At 41.7% G+C, this 18,997-nt stretch overlaps 1 protein-coding gene across 4 annotated transcripts; it reads left to right on the forward strand.

Annotated features, from left to right (window-relative positions):
* The first annotated feature begins 244 nt into the window (after positions 1-244).
* si:ch211-243j20.2 (uridine-cytidine kinase-like 1) lies at positions 245-18,717 on the forward strand. 4 transcript variants are annotated; one of them, XM_018687317.2, is made up of 15 exons: positions 245-345; positions 1,958-2,166; positions 3,610-3,716; positions 4,542-4,712; positions 6,297-6,368; positions 9,359-9,548; positions 9,671-9,732; positions 12,665-12,684; positions 13,648-13,746; positions 13,978-14,071; positions 14,327-14,389; positions 14,620-14,742; positions 15,313-15,420; positions 15,521-15,677; positions 16,181-18,717. In XM_018687317.2, exons 1-15 carry the CDS (start codon positions 278-280, stop codon positions 16,255-16,257), a joined length of 1,620 nt encoding a protein of 539 aa, XP_018542833.1. In that variant the 5' UTR covers positions 245-277; the 3' UTR covers positions 16,258-18,717. The 4 variants fall into 4 exon arrangements, with proteins under 4 accessions (XP_018542833.1, XP_018542832.1, XP_018542831.1 ...); XM_018687316.2 differs by having other exon boundaries at positions 248-357; XM_018687315.2 differs by lacking the exon at positions 12,665-12,684 and adding an exon at positions 11,247-11,263 and having other exon boundaries at positions 250-366.
* The last annotated feature ends 280 nt before the right edge of the window (positions 18,718-18,997 follow it).

Consider the following 18,997-nt stretch of genomic DNA (forward strand, 5'->3'; position numbering starts at 1 on the left):
AAATGAATTGACTGTTAAGTAGTTTTTGTTTAATGTAAGCATCAATTACATTACAAAGTTGGTTTCCACATGCTGTTATATTAATTTTTTATTTGTAATTACCATATCATTTCAATCTAAAACAAGTAATTTTGTTTACACATTTCCACAAATAATTGTGGATTATCCACACGTAAAGGAACCCTTTTTTCCCGGTTACCATAAATACAGCATCAGCTCACGGCCTCTGACGTAATGACGTTCCCAGTGTTTGGTTTCCGCGCCGCGCCGAGCAGACATGGAAACAACAATCAGCGACAGTAAACCAGACCAGCAGCCGACAGATGAGGGGATGGAGGCGGACAGGTCAGTGTCAAGGTCCGACAGGTAAAATTAATACAATTATAACGGATAAATGTGTGCGGCACGAAGCGTAGCACTGCAGGGGGGAGGGCTCAGGTTAGCTGGCTAACGCAGCTAGGTGGCTAGCTCCCAAACGCATTGTGTTAGCATGGCTGCGGTGAACAAAAGAGAAATAGACCAGGAAAAATACAAAGAACATTAACATGGCAACATGGAGTTCGTGGCTAAATCCTAAAATATATGTCAGAGGTTTCGTTTGTGTTGTCATACCTAGCTTTAGGCGTGTTATCACTAGCTATCTCCTCTGGCTTTACTCCGCTTCTGACTGTCAGTACTATTTTATGGAGGACCTTTCCCCAGACTTCATTAAAAAATCTAACGGTTTGTGCGTTTTCTGTTGTTGGTGAACGGTTATACTCGACAAAACATGATTTTACAGCGTTTCAACGTGGCCTGGTAAATTCGGCATAGCTAACCACCAAGTACAGAGCTAGCTTCATGGGATGTGAACAAATATAGCTCTGATGAAGAGTGGCAGTAATAGCAAAAGCTATACAGGTATTCAACTTGTATTGATAGAAGATTGAGTGCAATGTTTCCCTGCACATCACAGCGGCAGCTAATGTTGTTTTGCAGCTAACACTAACTTATTCAGGACACGTAGCACTGAGGATGTGCAGGAGGGATCAGGTGTCTGCCCGAGCTGGGTGTCCCGACATTTGCATACAGATTATCTGTAGTTGTACAGCTACGTGTTTGAGAGGGACTACCTCTGAAATACCAGATTTCCAAACGGAATTCAGTTTTACATCCCCAAGAAAATAAGAAGTGTAATCTCAGAGAGTAAATAAATAGTCACAAAATGTCCCAGCCAAGTGATGACAGCCTTACTCATGTGAATGTAGTCCCCCACACTGTGTCATGCTGTGTCCAGGGCAGCGGTGTGATTTCCTGGGGAGCGTTGGCAAGTTCCCCCTTCCTCCCCCTCAACCACACCGACAGCAGAGACCTCACTGTGGAGAGAGACAGAGCAGAGGGAGACGCCAGAGTTCAGAGACTCCCTCTCATCTCTCTGCAGGACAGACGAGCATCTGCAGGTCCTCAAAAGTTTTAAAATGGCTTCAAATGATCTAATTTGGGCCAGTTTTTTTAAGTGGGTGCCATTTTCTGACCATTTATAACTTCTCAACTTTGATTGGTTATGATGGAGAGAAAACGGCCTCAGATTTGTAAAACATGTCTTATATTTATCTTTGAGGAACCTTCAGATACTCTGTAATGACTAACTTGCCTGTATTGGAGCAGCAACTGGGGGTCAACTATGAGCTAACAAGGCATCTCTGATGGCAGCTAACACACACACATAAACTGAATGAAGATTAAAGCCAACACACAGACATCGAGTCACAGAGACTAAATGCTTCTCTGTTGTTTAACCTGATATCATTTATTTAGAGCAGACACTGGTGCATCAGATCAAGTGCTGCCTGTTCACAGGTAAACTGTGTGACAGGTGTTTTGTTCTCACACACTCTGTGGTTAGCTTATCTCTGCTTATAGTTGAAGTGCAGTAAACAGAGACTGAGTGAGTTCAACCTGCTGTCTTTAACCTCAGCGGGAGTGGAGACGATTCCTTGGATGGCCTCTCCAACCGTGTCCCCCGCTGCCCTTTGACCCCTTCTTTATCGCCACGGAAACGGACCACGAGCCAGTCGAAGACAGAGCCTCCGCTGCTGAGGACCAACAAACGGACCATCTACACCGCCGGTCGACCACCGTGGTACAACGTCACCGGGACCACCTTCAAAGAGGCTTTTGTTATCGGTGAGAGAACCGTACACCAGCCAGCTGTCCAAAACCAAGAAATACTCACTTCATAATCATATGAATCAGAAAATCCTCCAATTTTAGAAGCTGCTACCTGTAAACAACGATTTGATTCTAAAAATAGTTTTCCTTTTACGTTTTCTTCAACTTAACAAACCATATTGAGATTGAATATTTTTGGTTCCTGTCGCTCTGGTTTCATTGTGAGTATTTTTCAGCACGGCCACCATCTTGCTGATCAGTGCAGTTAAATATCCGCCTCAGGACGAGTCCCAGAAGCAGTAAAATGAACCGTGACACAGAGACCGTGTGTGTGTGTACATATCTGTGCACGCGTGTGTGGTGTGTGTTTGACGTCCGCGGAGCCAATGTTCCGTGGTTAAACACATCAGATCGGCATGAGCGGGAATACGTGGAGGGAGAGGTGGACATTATCTTTAGTAGGCAATCTGTTATTGTCAATGGGCCGCAGGGACTGGTTACAATTTCACACTCGGCTGTACCGTGGTCGATGTGGGTCCGGTTTAAAGGACCAGACTGTGTAACTGCAGGGACCTGGACAAAACCTGAACCTGGGAGGAAAAAAAAAAAACAACCAGAGAGGCTGATAAAGGGAAAATGATTAGGAAGCATGGGAGATAAAAAGATGCAGAGGTAGCCAAAAAAGAAAGATGGATGGATGGATGAGCAAAAAGAGGGTAGAAAAACACTGAAGTGTCATAGACAGCAGAGGTTGCTGCTATCTTACTGTCTGGTTTTATTGCTAATAGAAAAGTTTTATCTGCTGTAACGGGCTGTTTCAGTGGCCAGGCTTCACCGCTGGGTGACACACTCAAAATGTGTCATCTATGCTGAATCTATAGGAACGCAGTAAATAGGATTTTTTTTTTCTGTTTAATACATGAATTTATAAGTCAGAACTGGTGTTTCTATCTGTCCTCTGAAGCTGTAATCATACATAGAAATGAGGAGCGCTGCAGTGTTTTTCCGTCTGTCTCCCAGTCAGCAGTTTTGACCTTGATGGGTCTTATCTGAGCAAAAAACCCATTCCAACACTTTACTGAGAGTTGTTTATAACACAGAAGCAGCTCCGTAGGCTATTTCTGTTCCTACACACACACACACACACACACACAGCCAGCCAGCCAGCATGTAGTTTTGGCCTACTTCCCAGGATTGTTGTCCTGAAGGATTGCTGTTGTGGTCTTTAACCCAGGAGGTCGAGTGAGGTAAAGATGGGGCTGCCGACTTAATTATTTTTACATCTGTGACACTTTGGAAGCCACAACATTAAAACCACCTGACTAATATTGTGTAGCTCTGACCTGTTGAGACGCGTTGAGCATCAGGTTCTTTATATCCTGTGAGTTTCGAGGTGGGGTTTCCGTGGATGGGACTTGTTTTTGCAGTGTTGTGATTGTCCATGTTTTCCTCCTGCAGGTCTGTGTGGAGGAAGTGCTTCTGGTAAAACCACAGTCGCCAATAAGATCATTGAAGCGCTGGACGTCCCCTGGGTGGTTCTGCTCTCTATGGACTCCTTCTACAAGGTCCAAAACTCAGCTCACGTCTCTGAATGTAAAGTGTAATCAGAAATATAAGTAAGAGCTTTGAAGGACACATGAAACTTTACTGACCACTCTTAAATTAAATCAGTCCAGTAATATTTTAGACAACTTGCTCAGTGATTTATGTCCAGGGATCCACATCCAACATCCTCTGTCATCAGTGCTGATTTCAGCACAGTAAGTAAAAGCCTCTGACCAATAACCGTTTAAACACAATAGTTGATATCAATTACAGCCCTCTCTCCTCTGAGACCAGGAGTCGATGGTTCCTCCGTTTCCTCTACTCACTGAATCCAGGAGAGTCAATTATGTCTGCATGTCTCTATGGATCAGTCCTATCTGCTGCTGGTGTTGTTGTAGGTTTTGTTAATTTAACACCAGTGCTGTTCATTCCTAAAGGAAAACTCCACTTTGATTCTTTGCACTTGTCATTGATGTGTTTTTAAAATGACCAGATTTAACCATCAGCAGAGAATCGTTTCTGGCTGGTGATGTGTTGAAGGTGAATGGGAGAGGACGTTTTTGGCAGCAGTACTTTGTATTCTGGTCTTAAAATGTAATTTAACAGATGAGCTGGTGCATATTTCTTTTCTTTTAAAAGTAAAATATGTCTTTATGGAATCGTGGCTTCAGTAGATGACGCTGAAGGGCAGTGTGGGTTGAGGAGTAGATTCTAATTGTGTTGGTTGGTTGGTTTCACTCATGGACTCAGCATTCACAAACGAAAACATATCTGTAACCAAGTGAACATCAATCCATTTATTAACAGCTTTAATCTGGAGTCTGACTTGGTCTTTGTGTTTTCAGGTGTTGAATAAAGAGGAGCAGGAGCTGGCGGCCAAGAACGAGTATAACTTTGACCACCCTGACGCCTTCGACTTTGAGCTGCTGGTCACCGTCCTCAGGAAGCTGAAGAAAGGGAAAAGCATCAAAGTGCCGGTTTACGACTTCACCTCTCACTGCAGACGCAAAGAATGGGTAAGACTTTCTCACCAACTGAACCAGCTCTGTGATGACTGTAGGTGAGTAATTAATAATCAGCTGTAACATGAGACCGCCTCAGATTTCTGATAAAATGCAATTTATGGTAGTTTTATCTTCGTCGTAAAACGTGCAGCACGTTAAACAGAAGTGGTGCAAAACATGCAACATAAAAAGCGAGAACATCGTCACTGCCTCAGTTTGTGTTGGATGGATTCTGTAATACCTGTCATTGTAAATTCATTAAAGACATAACATCCAGCTTCAGTTCAGTTTGTCGGGGATAATGTGTCTTCACTTAGAAAACAATTACATCAGTATTTCTTTAGAGGAGTATCAGTTACAAATGAACTCTCTGAACACCCCTGGGGCCGTATTAGTCATTTGAGCTGATGCCAATTGAAATGCCTGCTAATTTGCTAATTATTAAGGATTTAGTGTACAGGACATTAACCTAAGCGAAAGAGCACAAATCCCCTCCCAAAAGCATTGTGAGGAATCAATCTGGCGGTGTAGTACTCTGACAACTCCTCTCTATTTCTTTGCAATGTAATTTCATGGCTGAAAGGCACAACACCACGCGGGAAATCGCTTATCACGACTCTGTGACTCTGAAATCATTTTATGGGTCTTTTGTACTGCGGTGAATGTAATTAAGCCTCAGGCCCCGAGGGTGCAGAGGGCTGCGAGGGCCAACCAGCAGCAGGCTGTATATACTCTGCGTGTTTATGTGTGTGTGTTTCTATTAGTTATATAGATGAACGAGAGGGCAGAGTTGAGTTTTCTTGCTTCTTCTTCTCTGGTAAAACTGGAGGTCACCCTCTTCCTCCCTCGCTCGCTCGCTCTCCAACACTTCAACATGTTAAAGACTCACTAAATCATCTCTTAGCAAAGAACAGGGAAATGAGCAAATCGATAAACACTCATCTGTTTCTTTAGGATTCACTTTCTCCTCTTCACACACAACCTCGCCTGCTCTCCCTCTCTCTCTCTCTCTCTCTCCTTCGCTTTCTCAAAATCAATACCGAAGTGTCCAGTCCATTGACTTTAGCATGAAGCTGGTCAGAGGAAGGTAATAGGATTGTGACATACTCAGCACCATTTTGTCTTTGATTGAGGCTGTGATTAATCTCTCTCTCACACACACACACACACACACACACACAGTTTCTTGCCTTGCTAGTAAAGCAGGTTCAGAGTGAGGTTCATCAGATAACCGTGAAGAACATGAGAATAGCTGGCTGAGGTTATGCTCTGCTCTATATCTTTGTAAGCAGCTGATGTCCTGTGTCTGCATGTCGATATAAAAATGATTTAAAGATCCGACTGTGAAGTTTTAGACCAGTGGTAGAGTTATAGATTCATGTTTTTACAAAGGAGACACGGTTTTGTTTGATATAACACACATTTCTGCTGTTTTCACACCATCCAACAAACAGAAGTGCATTGACAGAGTTATAAGGGATGATGGAGGTTTTTTTTTTCCCAGGTTCATTTTCCTAATAAGCAACACAGGAAGCTTCACTACATCACCTGAAAAGCCTCTATTTAATCAAATCTACATCTGTTTATTCATGACAGAAAACAGTGTACGGGGCCAATGTTGTCATCTTCGAGGGCATCCTGGCCTTCGCCAACAAGGAGCTTCTGAAGGTGAGAACAGTGTCATCCTCTCCTCTCCTGCACCACTGCAGGGTCACATTAATCTATTACGAGTAAGGTTTACTGTCACCTGAAATGTCTCACACATCGAGTGCCCCATTAGGAATAATATCCAGCAGCCAGTGAAGGCAGCACCATCATTTTTAAGGAGAGATCAGTCCATTATTTCAAAACCAAAAGTGATGAGTGCAGGTTATTTGAATCTGTGAAAATTTGCTGCCAAAAAAAATCAGATTTTTCTTGTTCTGCTCATTCTCTGTTCTGTGTGTCAGACCTGATGAATGACTCCGTCAGCTCAAAGACAAACATTGATTAATTAATAATGAACTAAATGTTCTCATTCTGAGCAGAGAAGTTAAAGTTCTGTGAGTGTCGCTCTCTTGCATTTTATTCTCTGTACTCATTTATTTCTTTTTCTTTCTTTGCTAGTTTATGTTTATAGTAAAATAAGGAGTCCCCACAGTATCACATATGCTGTTATTGTATTAATTAATTATATGTATTAATTTTTCCACCTAAAAATTGTCAAAGCTAAGAATGAGGCATGGTTTATATGAGAATACACACACGAAAATCTACATTCAGTCCAAATTAAAGCCGTCAACAGCTGCATGTGAAGAGCAGAGCTGGTTTATGAGGAGAAAATTAAATCTACTGTGGCTGTAATGATGCTGAGGGTCAGAGGAAATCCATATGCATTTAAAGTCTTCTTTATGGCAGAGCGGTCCCACTGCTGAGAGCTGTTCTCTTCAACCTTTTGTAACCGTGTGTGTGAGTGTGTGTGAGCTGGACCGTGGCGATAAGGCAGGCAGCCTCCCCTGAGACCCAGCTGTGTAGTTGATTACCCTCTGATTCAGTTAATAAGAGCCGTTGTCCGCGGTGATTAATTGTGTTTTGTGTCCATTCTTGGAATTGAAGTCAATTATAGCTGCAGATCTGATATGCTAATGAGGAGGTGTGGTAGGAGGAACTGATGCTGCACACAGACAAACACTCAGTCTGCAGTTTATTAGGAACACCAGCCAAACAGAACAGGTTAAGTTCTTTTGAAACTGATTCATCTGTATGAGTCATTTTGGCCACCCCATTCAAATCAATGAGGGCAGGCTAAATAACAGAAACACCTCTCTGTGTAATGTAATAGAGTTCACACAAACTGCAGCCTCCAGAATCCCTGGAACTGTTTCAACAAAAACGTATAAACTGAATATTATGAGTCAATTGAGCACATTACATTGATTTTATATTATTATATTGACATTATTAAGCTGATATTTTTGTGCAGTTTGTCATCACATGAACTGAACCAATGTGAAAACAATAGAAACCTCAATAGTCCTTAATTTTCCTAAAAATGTTCCAGTTTCCAGGAGAGAACTGTCATTTCATATTAATTGTAAGGAGAGTTCTCTTTAAAGAAATGCAAAATTTAAACCCAAATAAACTTCTTGAATTACAGACCCATAAAACAAAAGTGTTACCATAAACTCACACACATTGTGCTTAAAGGCTTTTTTCAAACTCTAGGTCACCTCTCCTTACTCAGAGGGAGCTTATCCTTCTGAAGTTTCTTCTTCACACACGAGTGCACAGGCATATTGTGAAAACATGCTTATTTGTAGTTGTCAGGACAAGTTGATAAAGCATACTTTACTTAATAAATAGGATGGAAAACGTTTAATAAAAAGAGTCTCGGGTGTAAGTGGAATTTATAAAGCGGAGTTTTCCTGTTGCGCTGTGCTGACAAAAACAAACGGAGTGGCTTCCTGTTAGAGCAGGTTAGAAAATGATCTACAGCCGCAGCCTTGCTCTCTAACCTTTGGAAACAACCTGCTCCTCAGTCACCTCCTTCCACAGGCTGACAGCCGTGCTTATCCAGCAACATGCCATCTTTAGGTCGGTCAGTTTGTCAGATTTACAGCAGACACAGTCCACTGGCTTGTTGTGCTACTGAGTTATACCTGAACCCCCGCTGTCATCCTCATCTAAATCACTCACAAACTCCTTTTTATTTCACGAGTCGTCAATAGTTCTTTTTGTGTGCGAGAGGCCGAAGCCTCTTTGTTGTTCCTCCTCTGTTGTGATGCTGTCTCATTGATTTTTCCTGGTTTTTGCTGAGTTGAGGTTCAGTTTAATGGAGCTTACTGGACGGATCAGCAGCAGACTTTCTCTTTAACAGTGACAACGATAACTGATGTCTCCTCGATTTACACTTCTGATTCTTCAACGTGCCGACATGTCGCAGCTGTAAAAAATGTCAAATCATGGAAGCAGCTCAGAGTGCTTTTTCACTGTCGTCTCTCAGTATGAAACAGAAGGACTGTCAGCTTCTTTGACGGCGCAGAAATATGAAGAATGCTCAGTTTCTGTTTGTTTCCTCCTCATTTCTGTACGTTTACACTGTATTTAATGAACTAGGATTCAGAGCTGAAACTGTAAACACAAATAGGTACGTTCCTAATTCCTCAATCAAAACAATAACAACTTTAACATTTTTAAAGTTTAATAATATTGTGAAGTAGCATGGGATCATGGGAGTTGCTGGGTTTGCTCTGAACTTAAGACCCAGACGCCTCATGACTAAAATCCTTCATCTGGTTAAAATATGTAAGTGTATCCTAAAAATGTGGCTAAAAAAATGGATAAAAAGTCCATTTTAATGCACGTGTAAAGGAAACCAACTGAAATGGACTGTTACCTTGAGGTTTCACGTTGAAATCTCTTAGATTTTGGAGTAAAAACAGATGGGGGTAACCTACATTTTACATTAGAAGATCTAAGTTTGGTGTTGATGGTTGAGCTGTTGTGTTATGTTTTGCTGTACTGGTGTTTGTGCCACCTTATCCACACACTGTTTGTACTTTATACTGGTATTTGAGGTGATTTGTGACGCAGAGGAAAGCTGTGCAACACACACAGCAAATGGAAAAACTTTGTACACAGAATAAATTTACAGAACGTCTTCCCTTCTCTTCTCGTAGCTTCTGGATATGAAGGTGTTTGTCGACACAGACTCGGACATCCGCCTGATACGGAGGCTGAAGAGGGACATTTCACAGCGCGGACGCGACATCAGCGGCATTATCAAGCAATACAATAAGTTTGTAAAGCCGGCGTTCGAGCAGTACATCGAGCCCACGGTGCAGGTCGCTGACATCGTCGTGCCCAGAGGTCGGCGGACGTTTGATTTGCTGAATAGAAACACATCAGTTCTGCTTCCACTATTTTTACTTTAATTAGAAAAAAAAGATTTCTCAGAGGAAAAAATATGTTTATACTTGTTTTCTTTGCAGGTGGGGAGAACTTTGTAGCGCTGGATTTGATTGTTCAGCATGTTCACAGTCAGCTGGAGAAGGTAAGGATTCCTCACAGTTTCTCAATTTGTGTTTCTGTCAGGATTTCACTGATTCAGCTGAACATTTAGTTTATCTTGGTTATTTTCCACACTTAGAGGCTGTTAGTCTTTGTTCAGTGTGAGAGGAAAAAGTGCTGATAAAGAGTATTACAGTTTATTTTCTATAATCTGCAGTTGCAGCTGCTAAAAGAATAGCTCCAGTCACAAAGCGAATGGGCTTCATAATGATCAGAATAATAACTGTCCTTGGCTGCTAAATTCTCTCAACAGTAAACAAAACCTGTGTCACAGCAGCTTGGAGCCTCTTAGCTTTCATTGATCAGCTCACAGAAAATGCAGACCCTGCACAGTAATATGCTAATACTCCTCCTGAAGTTTAGAAAACCTGCTCCTCTCCTCAGTTAACTTAAGACGGAGGAGAAGTGTGGAGGTGTGGACGCGGCCTGTGGTGACGGTCAGTTAACGTTAACGCACAAGACTGAGCTCTAAATTCAAATATAATATTTGCCAAGATTCTTGCGTCACATGAGTATCTGAAAAATACTCTTTAATATCATCAGACATTTCCTGCTTTTTAACATTATTCTATCACTGTAGGACAGGTACAGAGAGATTAAAGCAACAGATGATTTATTCTACCACTGCACAGTATCATCAGCCAGGGTTTTTGGGTGAGGCTTAAGCTTAACCTGGGCTGGTGTTTTGTAGCTGTATACTGCCTGAAACTGATCTGAGGGCTGGGTAGTGTTTACAGTGTTTATTTGTTTTACCACTTCCCCCCTCTGCTGGTTGAAAGAGGTAAATGATGGTCAGGGTTTTTTCTCTGCAGGAGAAAAACTGGAATAAACCATTTGGCTTCACTGTCTGCTAAACATCCTGTCTCATAAGAGTCACATTTCTGCAGGAAATCAAGCAAAAGAAGCCTGATGAAATTACACTAAGAGCAAACTGAAGATGCTGATTTTTTTTCAGCCTCAGTCAGTCAAATAGCTGCCGAAACATTTCTGGATCTGCTCGTCCTCTTCTTCCCTCTCTACGTCATTGAACTTGGTTGGGCAGTTGGAGATTAATGACCCTGTGAAGAGGAGAGCTGTCCTTTATCTTCCCTCACCACACTGTGCCGTCATGCAGCCATTTTATGACCTGTGATTTGTTTCCACCTTTAACGTTTTCATTCACGGCCACTGACAGAACACACGTAACATCTTTCACACACGACGCCCACATTATGTTACATGGATGACTGGACACACACACACACACACAGGTTAGCAGATACTATGATACTGTTGAACTGTTGAGATGAAGATGAGTTTTTAGCTGACAAACATTTTGTTTTAAATGTTTGAAGTTTTACTTTGAGGGTTATATTTTCTCCTGAGTGGCTTATCTTATGTTTTCTTGTGTTTCTCACTGTTTGCACACACTCGTGTGTGTGTGTGTGGTTGGGTGTGTGTCTCCTTGTGCGTGCACGACCCTCCCTTGCCTGGCTGAATGCTGTGTAACCATTCCAGCGTGAGATCACTGTGAGGTATGACTGTCTGTGCTTTTTTTATTACTACATCCTCTCCCTCTGACTTCCTGTCTCTGCTCTGTTATTTTACTCTTTATCCTCAGTCATACTTCAGAGAAAAACAAAGACAAAATGAGCAGTTGTCTTTGTTTTGTGTGGTTTTTACTTTTTAACTGATGAACAATCCAGTCAAACCGTTAGAAGTCTGCCGGCTCTCAACCTGCCATGTTTACTCCACAAATACTTTACCTTTTTGACCAGGACGTCTTCCATCATCTCTGAGATCCTGTTCATACCTGGCATTAACATGTGTCCCTCTCTATACGCTAATAAACACATATATCATTTCTGTTTGCAAAGGCAGAATGTGTTGTTGTTTTTAACCGGTACAGTGCGTTTCCTGTGCCCAGTCTGCTGGAAATTAAAAGAAGAATAGATGAAAACAGCAGAGACTGGGTTTATTCTGTGGTGTGTTCCTGACAGACCAAATCGCCCCAGATCTTTACAGCCCTTTGGAAGTTTTCAGACGTCATCCACAGAGCCAGCTGACGTTACTGAGAGCCAGCTGAATCAGTATGTACCTCCGCTTATGCAGAGGACGTCAGCTGAGCAGGCAGTCCACCTCCAGACCACCTCCTAATGTCGTCTGAGCGATCAGATCTCAGTGCAAACAGCCTTTGAAAAAAATGCAAACAGCCTTCAAATATGAACCCACTGCTACTTCATAAAATCAACATTTACCCACATCTGTTTGTTCCTCTGTTAAAAACTCTCAGTGTGGAGATAGTGAAGAGACATCAAACATGTTAGATGTTTAATACACTGAAGCACTCTGTGGAAAATTACTGGTTAAAAAATGTAAATTGGACAGTAAACCTGGACAGAATAAACGACCGGCAGACACAATGAAAACAAACGAACCAAGTCCTCCACCACTATAAAGGCTCATCAGCCACATGGCTTCTGTATTTATTCTCAAAGTGTCCTCAGAGCTCCACAGGCCACGTCCACACAGCCACACCAAAACACAGCCGAGCAACTAAACTGGGCAAAGTGGGACTTGTGAGATCAGTTCTGATTAATAAATGTGCAGGAATAGAGGCTCTGTTCCTACCTGAGAGCCACTGATCTGTATTTCCAGCCTGTTGGTGTGAGAACGAACCGAGTCGCCTAAAATGAACCCACTTATGAGATAAATTGCAGTGAGCTCGCTGCTCCTCAGCCCCGAGCCTCAGAGGATTTGTTCAGTGTTGCACAGCAGTGATGTAGTGGAGCTGTTTCACTGCTCTAATACTGTTCTCTTCTTTTTTCTCTTCTTGTCCTGTGTATATTCTTTCCTCCTGTATTTCTTTATCTCTTCCCTTCCCCCTGCTTTTAATCACTTTATTTCACCAAATGAATATCTGTCACCTTCTTCAGAGGAAGCTCCGCTGGGATATGTGAGGCTCCGCTTGTGCATCCTCCTTTTAGTTTCGTAGTTTTTAAATCAGTTTTTATGCACACTGGCTTTCTGCTGTGCATTTTTACCTTAATGAATGAATGCCTTCACTGTAGCTACACCAACGTGCTTGATTGCTGTTTTTGCCTTTTGTGAGCAAAATTTGATAAACAACGGTAAAGTTGTTATGACAGAAAAACATTAAACTCATTTACGATTTTCGATGTTAAAGCACAAGCATGCTTTATTGTTTTTAAGGAACAAACAGAGCATGAAGCAAACAAAACATCAGCTGTTTCATAGCAACAGAAGAATAATTTTCATCTTGTTTCGTTGCTCTTTAACGTTGAAAGCATGTGCTTGACAGTGAATGTGCCACATTTGCAAATTTATGGAGTTGCAGTTGTTGTTTTTCACTTGTGGCTTAAGGTAGTTTGCTTTTGCTGTAATATATCAAAAACTTCTGCAGCCTGTTCCTGAATTCCTGTTTGGTATAAATGAGCCAGAAATATGTCTACATATATATATATATATATATATATATAAAATATAAAATGACTCAGTGTACACAGCTGCTTGTCTAACACCAGAATCTGGGGCCAGTTACACAAAGATACAGTATGTTAGCTACGTGAGAGCCAGCTGTTTTTTATTGCTAAAGATTTGTTTATCAGTGCCACCTTCAGACGAAAACAACAAGAAACACGTCTCAGTTTTTACTTTTAGCGATATTATAAAACGAGCAATGAGAAGGAGTCACATCTTTACGCAGCTGAGAAACTTTCAGAAAGTTTTATTCCTTTAAGCCTTAAAGACCTGTCTCCTGCATAAATAGACATTAAACCACACCAAACCAGGATAGTATTTCATTAAGAAAAATAAGCAAGAAATCCAAGTCTGTTCTTCGTCCCTGTTGTCGGCATGCCACTTACTTTGTGTGTATGAATGTGTTTGTTCGCCACAGATCAGCTCTGGCCTCGGCTCACCAGGGTCAGCCTTTACCCAAAACCCTCAGTGTGATGGAGAGCACGCCACAGGTCCGCGGCATGCACACCATCATCAGGTCAGAACACACACACACATTTCACAAGAAACATCTTAAAATTCCCAAAAACTGAATTTCTCTGAAAATATTTTTCCTCCCATAAAAGTCTGGGACTCTCAGGAGGAGCTGAGGCTTAGATATCTGACTTCTATTCACAAGTTTGGGTCAAACCTTTACTATTTTCTCACCGGAGACACAATCTTTTTCATCCTCCTTGCTGCTGCCCTCTGTGTGTGTGTGCCTGTGTAGGAACAAGGAGACTAACCGAGACGAGTTTATCTTCTACTCCAAGAGATTAATGAGGCTCCTGATCGAACATGCCCTCTCCTTCCTACCTCTCAAGGTGAGTTTTTGTGTTTGTGTGAAAGTCTGAAGATTAGTACCTGACCTCCTGAGTCTTGTTGAAATAAACAGCTTTTGTCCTCTACTCATAAAACAACAGCGGCTTTTATTGTGTTGTGTGTTGGTGTAACCTTTAAATAACCCCACATGAATCTGTGTTCTCCTCTAAACATCCAGTTAAAGGTAAAGTTGTGACGGTGGCAGGTGAATTTCAGGATGAAATGACACAATTCTTTCCTTCTCTCTGTCTCTCCAGCCAGTATCTGTGGAGACGCCTCAGGGCGGCGTCTACGAGGGCAAGAGGCTGAGCGGTAAACGAGTAAGTCTGCTTTTAAAAAATTAGAAAATTAAATAATAGTATTGATGTTAAATGAGATTGTTGAAGTCAGAGTTTGGAGGAAATCTGCATGAGCTGCCACAAAGGTGTAACAGTCATCTATGGACAGAAAGGGAAAGTGTTTGAAGAGTTGGTGTGTGTTCCTCACACCAGATGTTTTCGTGCAGATTTATGAAGTCTTCTAAAATCATTAGTCCTCTGTGTTTGTGTAGATCACTGGTGTGTCCATCCTGAGAGCAGGAGAGACCATGGAGCAGGCTCTGATGGCGGTGTGTAAAGACATCAGACTGGGAAAGATCCTCATCCAGACCAACCACGACACTGGAGAACCAGAGGTGTGTGTTTTTAACATCACCCTACATGTGGGGTGTAAAATACAGAAGTAAGTTTTTGTAAGTGTTCTGACATTGAAAGCAATGACATTTAAAGTTTAATAACAAGTGTCAGCAGACTACAGGCAGCCACTGAATCACTGAAGAATTATATCAGGAACATTTCGTCTCTTATGTTTTGCTGTTTCTTTTTTCCTTTTGAGCATAAAACCATAAATTTAACCTGTCCCGAGTATTTGAGAGGATTTAGCGAGAATGGTAAAGACTGAATATGTTTGACAGAGTAAAACAAGATTCAGTGAAGCGTCAAAGCTCCGAGCTTTGGTCGTCCAGGACAATGAGTTCCAGTTTTCTTTTCTTTGCTTTCTCGCTCTTTGGATGGAGTTTCTGGCGCCTCCTCGCTGTTCAGATTTCCAAAATGAATCCTCTCCCTCCCACAGACAGTCCTTTACCTTTGCCATTTTGATGTTTCTTTCAGTGATGTAATGATTTTAGCTGTTAACGTTCAGGTGGTGAATATCAGAATATCTGCACATTCTTTATTTTACTTTCTGTCTCGTTTCCTTCCTCCAGCTTCACTACCTCCGTCTGCCCAAAGACATCAGTGAGGACTACGTCATCCTCATGGACAGCACCGTGTCCACCGGAGCTGCTGCTCTCATGGCTGTCAGAGTGCTGCTGGTAAATATTATGCTGGGAAATCTTTTATTAGCATTGAGGAAATTTGGGAAATGCTTTAATGAGCATCCTCTCTCTCCCCTTCTCTCATTTCCCTGTGAAGGACCACGACGTAGCCGAGGATAAGATCTTCCTGCTGTCCCTCCTCATGGCGGAGATGGGCGTGCACTCGGTGGCCTACGCTTTCCCTAAAGTCCGCATCATCACCACAGCTGTGGACAAGGAGGTCAACGACCAGTTCCACATCATACCGGGCATCGGTGAGGAGGTTTCTCTTTCTCTCTCTGACTCAGTTTATCAGACGTTATGTGCACCAGAGTCAGCCACTGCAAAGCTTTATGAATTACCTTTAACCTTTATTGGCAGCCGGTGGAAGACTGTAACAAAAGGTGATGTATGGATCTATCAGTGGAGCTTTTCAAGTGTAAATCGATGTGGGCAGAAAGCTGCTGCTGCACCGCTCTTCTAGACAAAATCTGGTGACGTCAGAGCAGCTACTTTACTGCGTAAAAAGCACCAGCCACTACTACTTCATGTTTCTCAGAGATGAGAGGATGAAGTAGCTCTGCAGAGGGCGTATTCTAACCTCTTGTCTTGTAAACACAACGGTGGCTGAAGCTGTTTGTTGGTAAATGCTAACGTTAGCGATGTAGCAACAACAAAAACTTTGCACCTTTAAATTGCAGGTCTGACTCATTCTCCTGTCTCTGTGTTTTGGCTCGTTTCACCTGCTACAGTTTTCTTTTCTCTTTGTCCTCCAAAGGTAATTTTGGAGATCGTTACTTCGGCACCGACGCTCCCTCAGACTGGTGTGAAAGTGATGAAGGGATGGACTTCTGAAGACCGGACCAACACAGGGATGTGGAGGGTCGTTACAAAAGCACTTAACCATTTAAAACCCTCCCTCATCCCTCGCTGCTCTGACCTGCTCGGCCCCCGCTCCTCCGTCGACGTCCTCCTGAACCCCTGAGGTGATGCTGTATAAACTGAAGTGTTGGGTCAGTGAGAGGAGCTCAGAGGCAGGTTTCAATCCATTACACACTCATGTTTACAGTTTAGTTAAAGGGGTCAAAGTTCAAAGTGTTACCTCTCCTGCAGGACGCTGGATATTTGTTGGCTTTGACTTCTTTACACACACACACACACACACACACTCTATCCTCCCTGGATCAACAGTTTTCACTAATGCAGTCTCAAGAGGTTGTGCTGCACTGGCTGCCATTTTAAGCTACCTATTTACCTAATGCTTGATTATTATAACGTTACTAATGTTGCCAGTACTGTGTTTTTGGCTGTGAAGCTTTCAGAGTTCATTTAAACTAACGTACTGTCAGTTTACTTGTAGGAGCCTTAAAATCCTGAGCCTCTTTGCCTTCATAAGCCAGATAATGTAAATAAATTAGAGTTGGAGAGGGTTAGCTGGGAGGATTTCACTAGAGCAACGCTCAGTTTCAATCATCAAGTTTAACAGCAGCTATAAAAAGATGCACTTAAAAGTGTTCAATCGATCAATGTGCTACGTGTTTAATCAGTAACAATCTAATTTTGCACAAAGACATGACCTTACTTCTCTTTGGAGACAAGCCTATCATGAATCTTGTTCAGGACTGTTGTTCTGAAGGACATTTACAGAGTTTAATGTATCATCTGTAATTAGTAGTGCAGTGTCATTTTTTTCATAGCTTAAAGCTTTTTGTAATGATTACGTGTAGAACAGCGTTGCTCTGCTGCTGAAGCTGCAGCTGTACTGTACTGTAAAATAGCTTTTACTCAGGCAACTTCCACTGAAAGGGACAACAAAGATTCATACTTGAAGAAGAAGAGCGACTGATTATTAATGGAAGATTTTTTTTGTTTTTATTTGTTTCTACTAGTTTCTTCTCTTTAATTGTTTTTATGTCACTGCCAAACGTTTCTCTGATTTTACTTCAGTAGGTTACAGCAGCAATAACACAGAGCCGTCATGCTGCTCTCATTACATCAATAATTAAAAGTCCCCTTATTTAGCATTTAGAGTCATATTCTGGAATCAATCCTACACGTCTGTCTTTCTCTGTCTCTTGCTGCTTATAACTGTATTATAGTCTGATATAAACCATTTCTTAAATGTTTAAATACTGTTTATAAATGCTGAATAAGAGGACTTAAAGTCTCAACTCCTTAAACCTTTCTAAAGTCGTAGTGATGCTTCTAAACAGCTGCTTTAAGAAACAATATTTAACTCTGCTTTAGCTGCTAACTACATCAGCGTACAGTTACCAAATGCTTTGTGTTGCATTGCTCGTCAAACCACTGATGCGTCGCTCTGTGTGGCCCTTTCATCGCTCGGTGTCAGCAACGTTCACATCTGAGCTCAAAGCAAAAAACCAGGACCATGCGATCGACAGACACCAGGTGTCCTTTCTAAGACAGTGGTCAGATATGATGATTTAAAACAGCACTTGTGTTCACAGAAGTTAGACGAATGAAAAATGACCTTGTCGTGGACTTGAAGCCTCAGTAGCGTCTCGTGTTTAAACCTCTCAGTTTATTTTTCCATCTGTTCAGAGAGGAAATAATGCACAGCCTTGTTGTGTAACCCTGTTTGCTGCTGCTTGTGGCTGTTTTTTAATGTTTTTATTTATTTATTGTGTCGTTTGCAGAGATTCTACATCATGGCAGATTTGTTTTACGTTACATCACAGAAATTTAATCAACAGTCAGACCCAAAATCTTATCGTTTATATCGTTAATGTGCTTTTTTTGGACTCTGTTCTGCTGATACATTCACTGCCCAGGTCATATCAGTCCAACAACAGGTTTACTGTAACAACAGACTTTATCCACTGGACAGTTTGACTCGACCAACACAGGTTTAATTATCATTAATAATGGATTTTACTGCTGCACCTGAATGGAACAGATTTATTTATTTTTGACGGAAAAATAACTATTTCAACAATTATTTTCATAATTGATTAATTGTGCCCAAATGGCAAAGAAAACCCCGCTGTTCTGTTTTTCTCTGTTCTGTATCATGTTACACTGAATATCTTTGAGGTGGTCCGATAAAAGACATTTGACTGAAGTAGTTGTTCGTTGCAGCCATAGGTGTCACTTAACATCACCAGTAATGTTCCCTGTGAACCAGCCTGCACTGGCACACCTGAATAAAATGCAGCCGTGATTAATTGGTTAATTATTCCCACCTGTGTTTGGTGACTCAGCCTGTCCTCTGTGAGAACCGTCGGTCTGTGGCTGATTTGGTTTTTTGTAAGTTTCATTTCACTTGTACAGAATTAAAATATTACCTAAATACAACTTTCACTTTTTGTTCTGTAGTAACTGAACGCTGGATTCACTTGTGTAATGTCGGGGTTTTCTGCTAGAGGGCAGCAAACTTGTTGTTTACAACGGATGTGACGCACACTGCAGTTCTTATGCTGCCTTCCCGCGCCGTAGGAAATAACGACATTTACACTTGTTCTGTTAATAAGGTGATAAAAAAGAAAATACACAACGAGGTAAGTGAAATTTCTTTACCCTTTTCAACAAAAAGACCTGCATATATGAAGCTCACTGTATGTATGATAAGTATTTT

Source organism: Lates calcarifer, linkage group LG7_1, assembly GCF_001640805.2.
Source record: "Lates calcarifer isolate ASB-BC8 linkage group LG7_1, TLL_Latcal_v3, whole genome shotgun sequence".
NCBI lineage: Eukaryota > Metazoa > Chordata > Actinopteri > Centropomidae > Lates > Lates calcarifer.

Bases quoted from the DNA above. Each gene is read 5' to 3' on its own strand.
- si:ch211-243j20.2 (XM_018687314.2), top strand. From the start codon at position 278: ATGGAAACAACAATCAGCGACAGTAAACCAGACCAGCAGCCGACAGAT. The intron at 9,549-9,670 runs GTCGGCGGACGT...TTTTCTTTGCAG, and splicing joins TGACATCGTCGTGCCCAGAG to GTGGGGAGAACTTTGTAGCG. The intron at 9,733-12,664 runs GTAAGGATTCCT...CACCTTCTTCAG, and splicing joins TTCACAGTCAGCTGGAGAAG to AGGAAGCTCCGCTGGGATAT.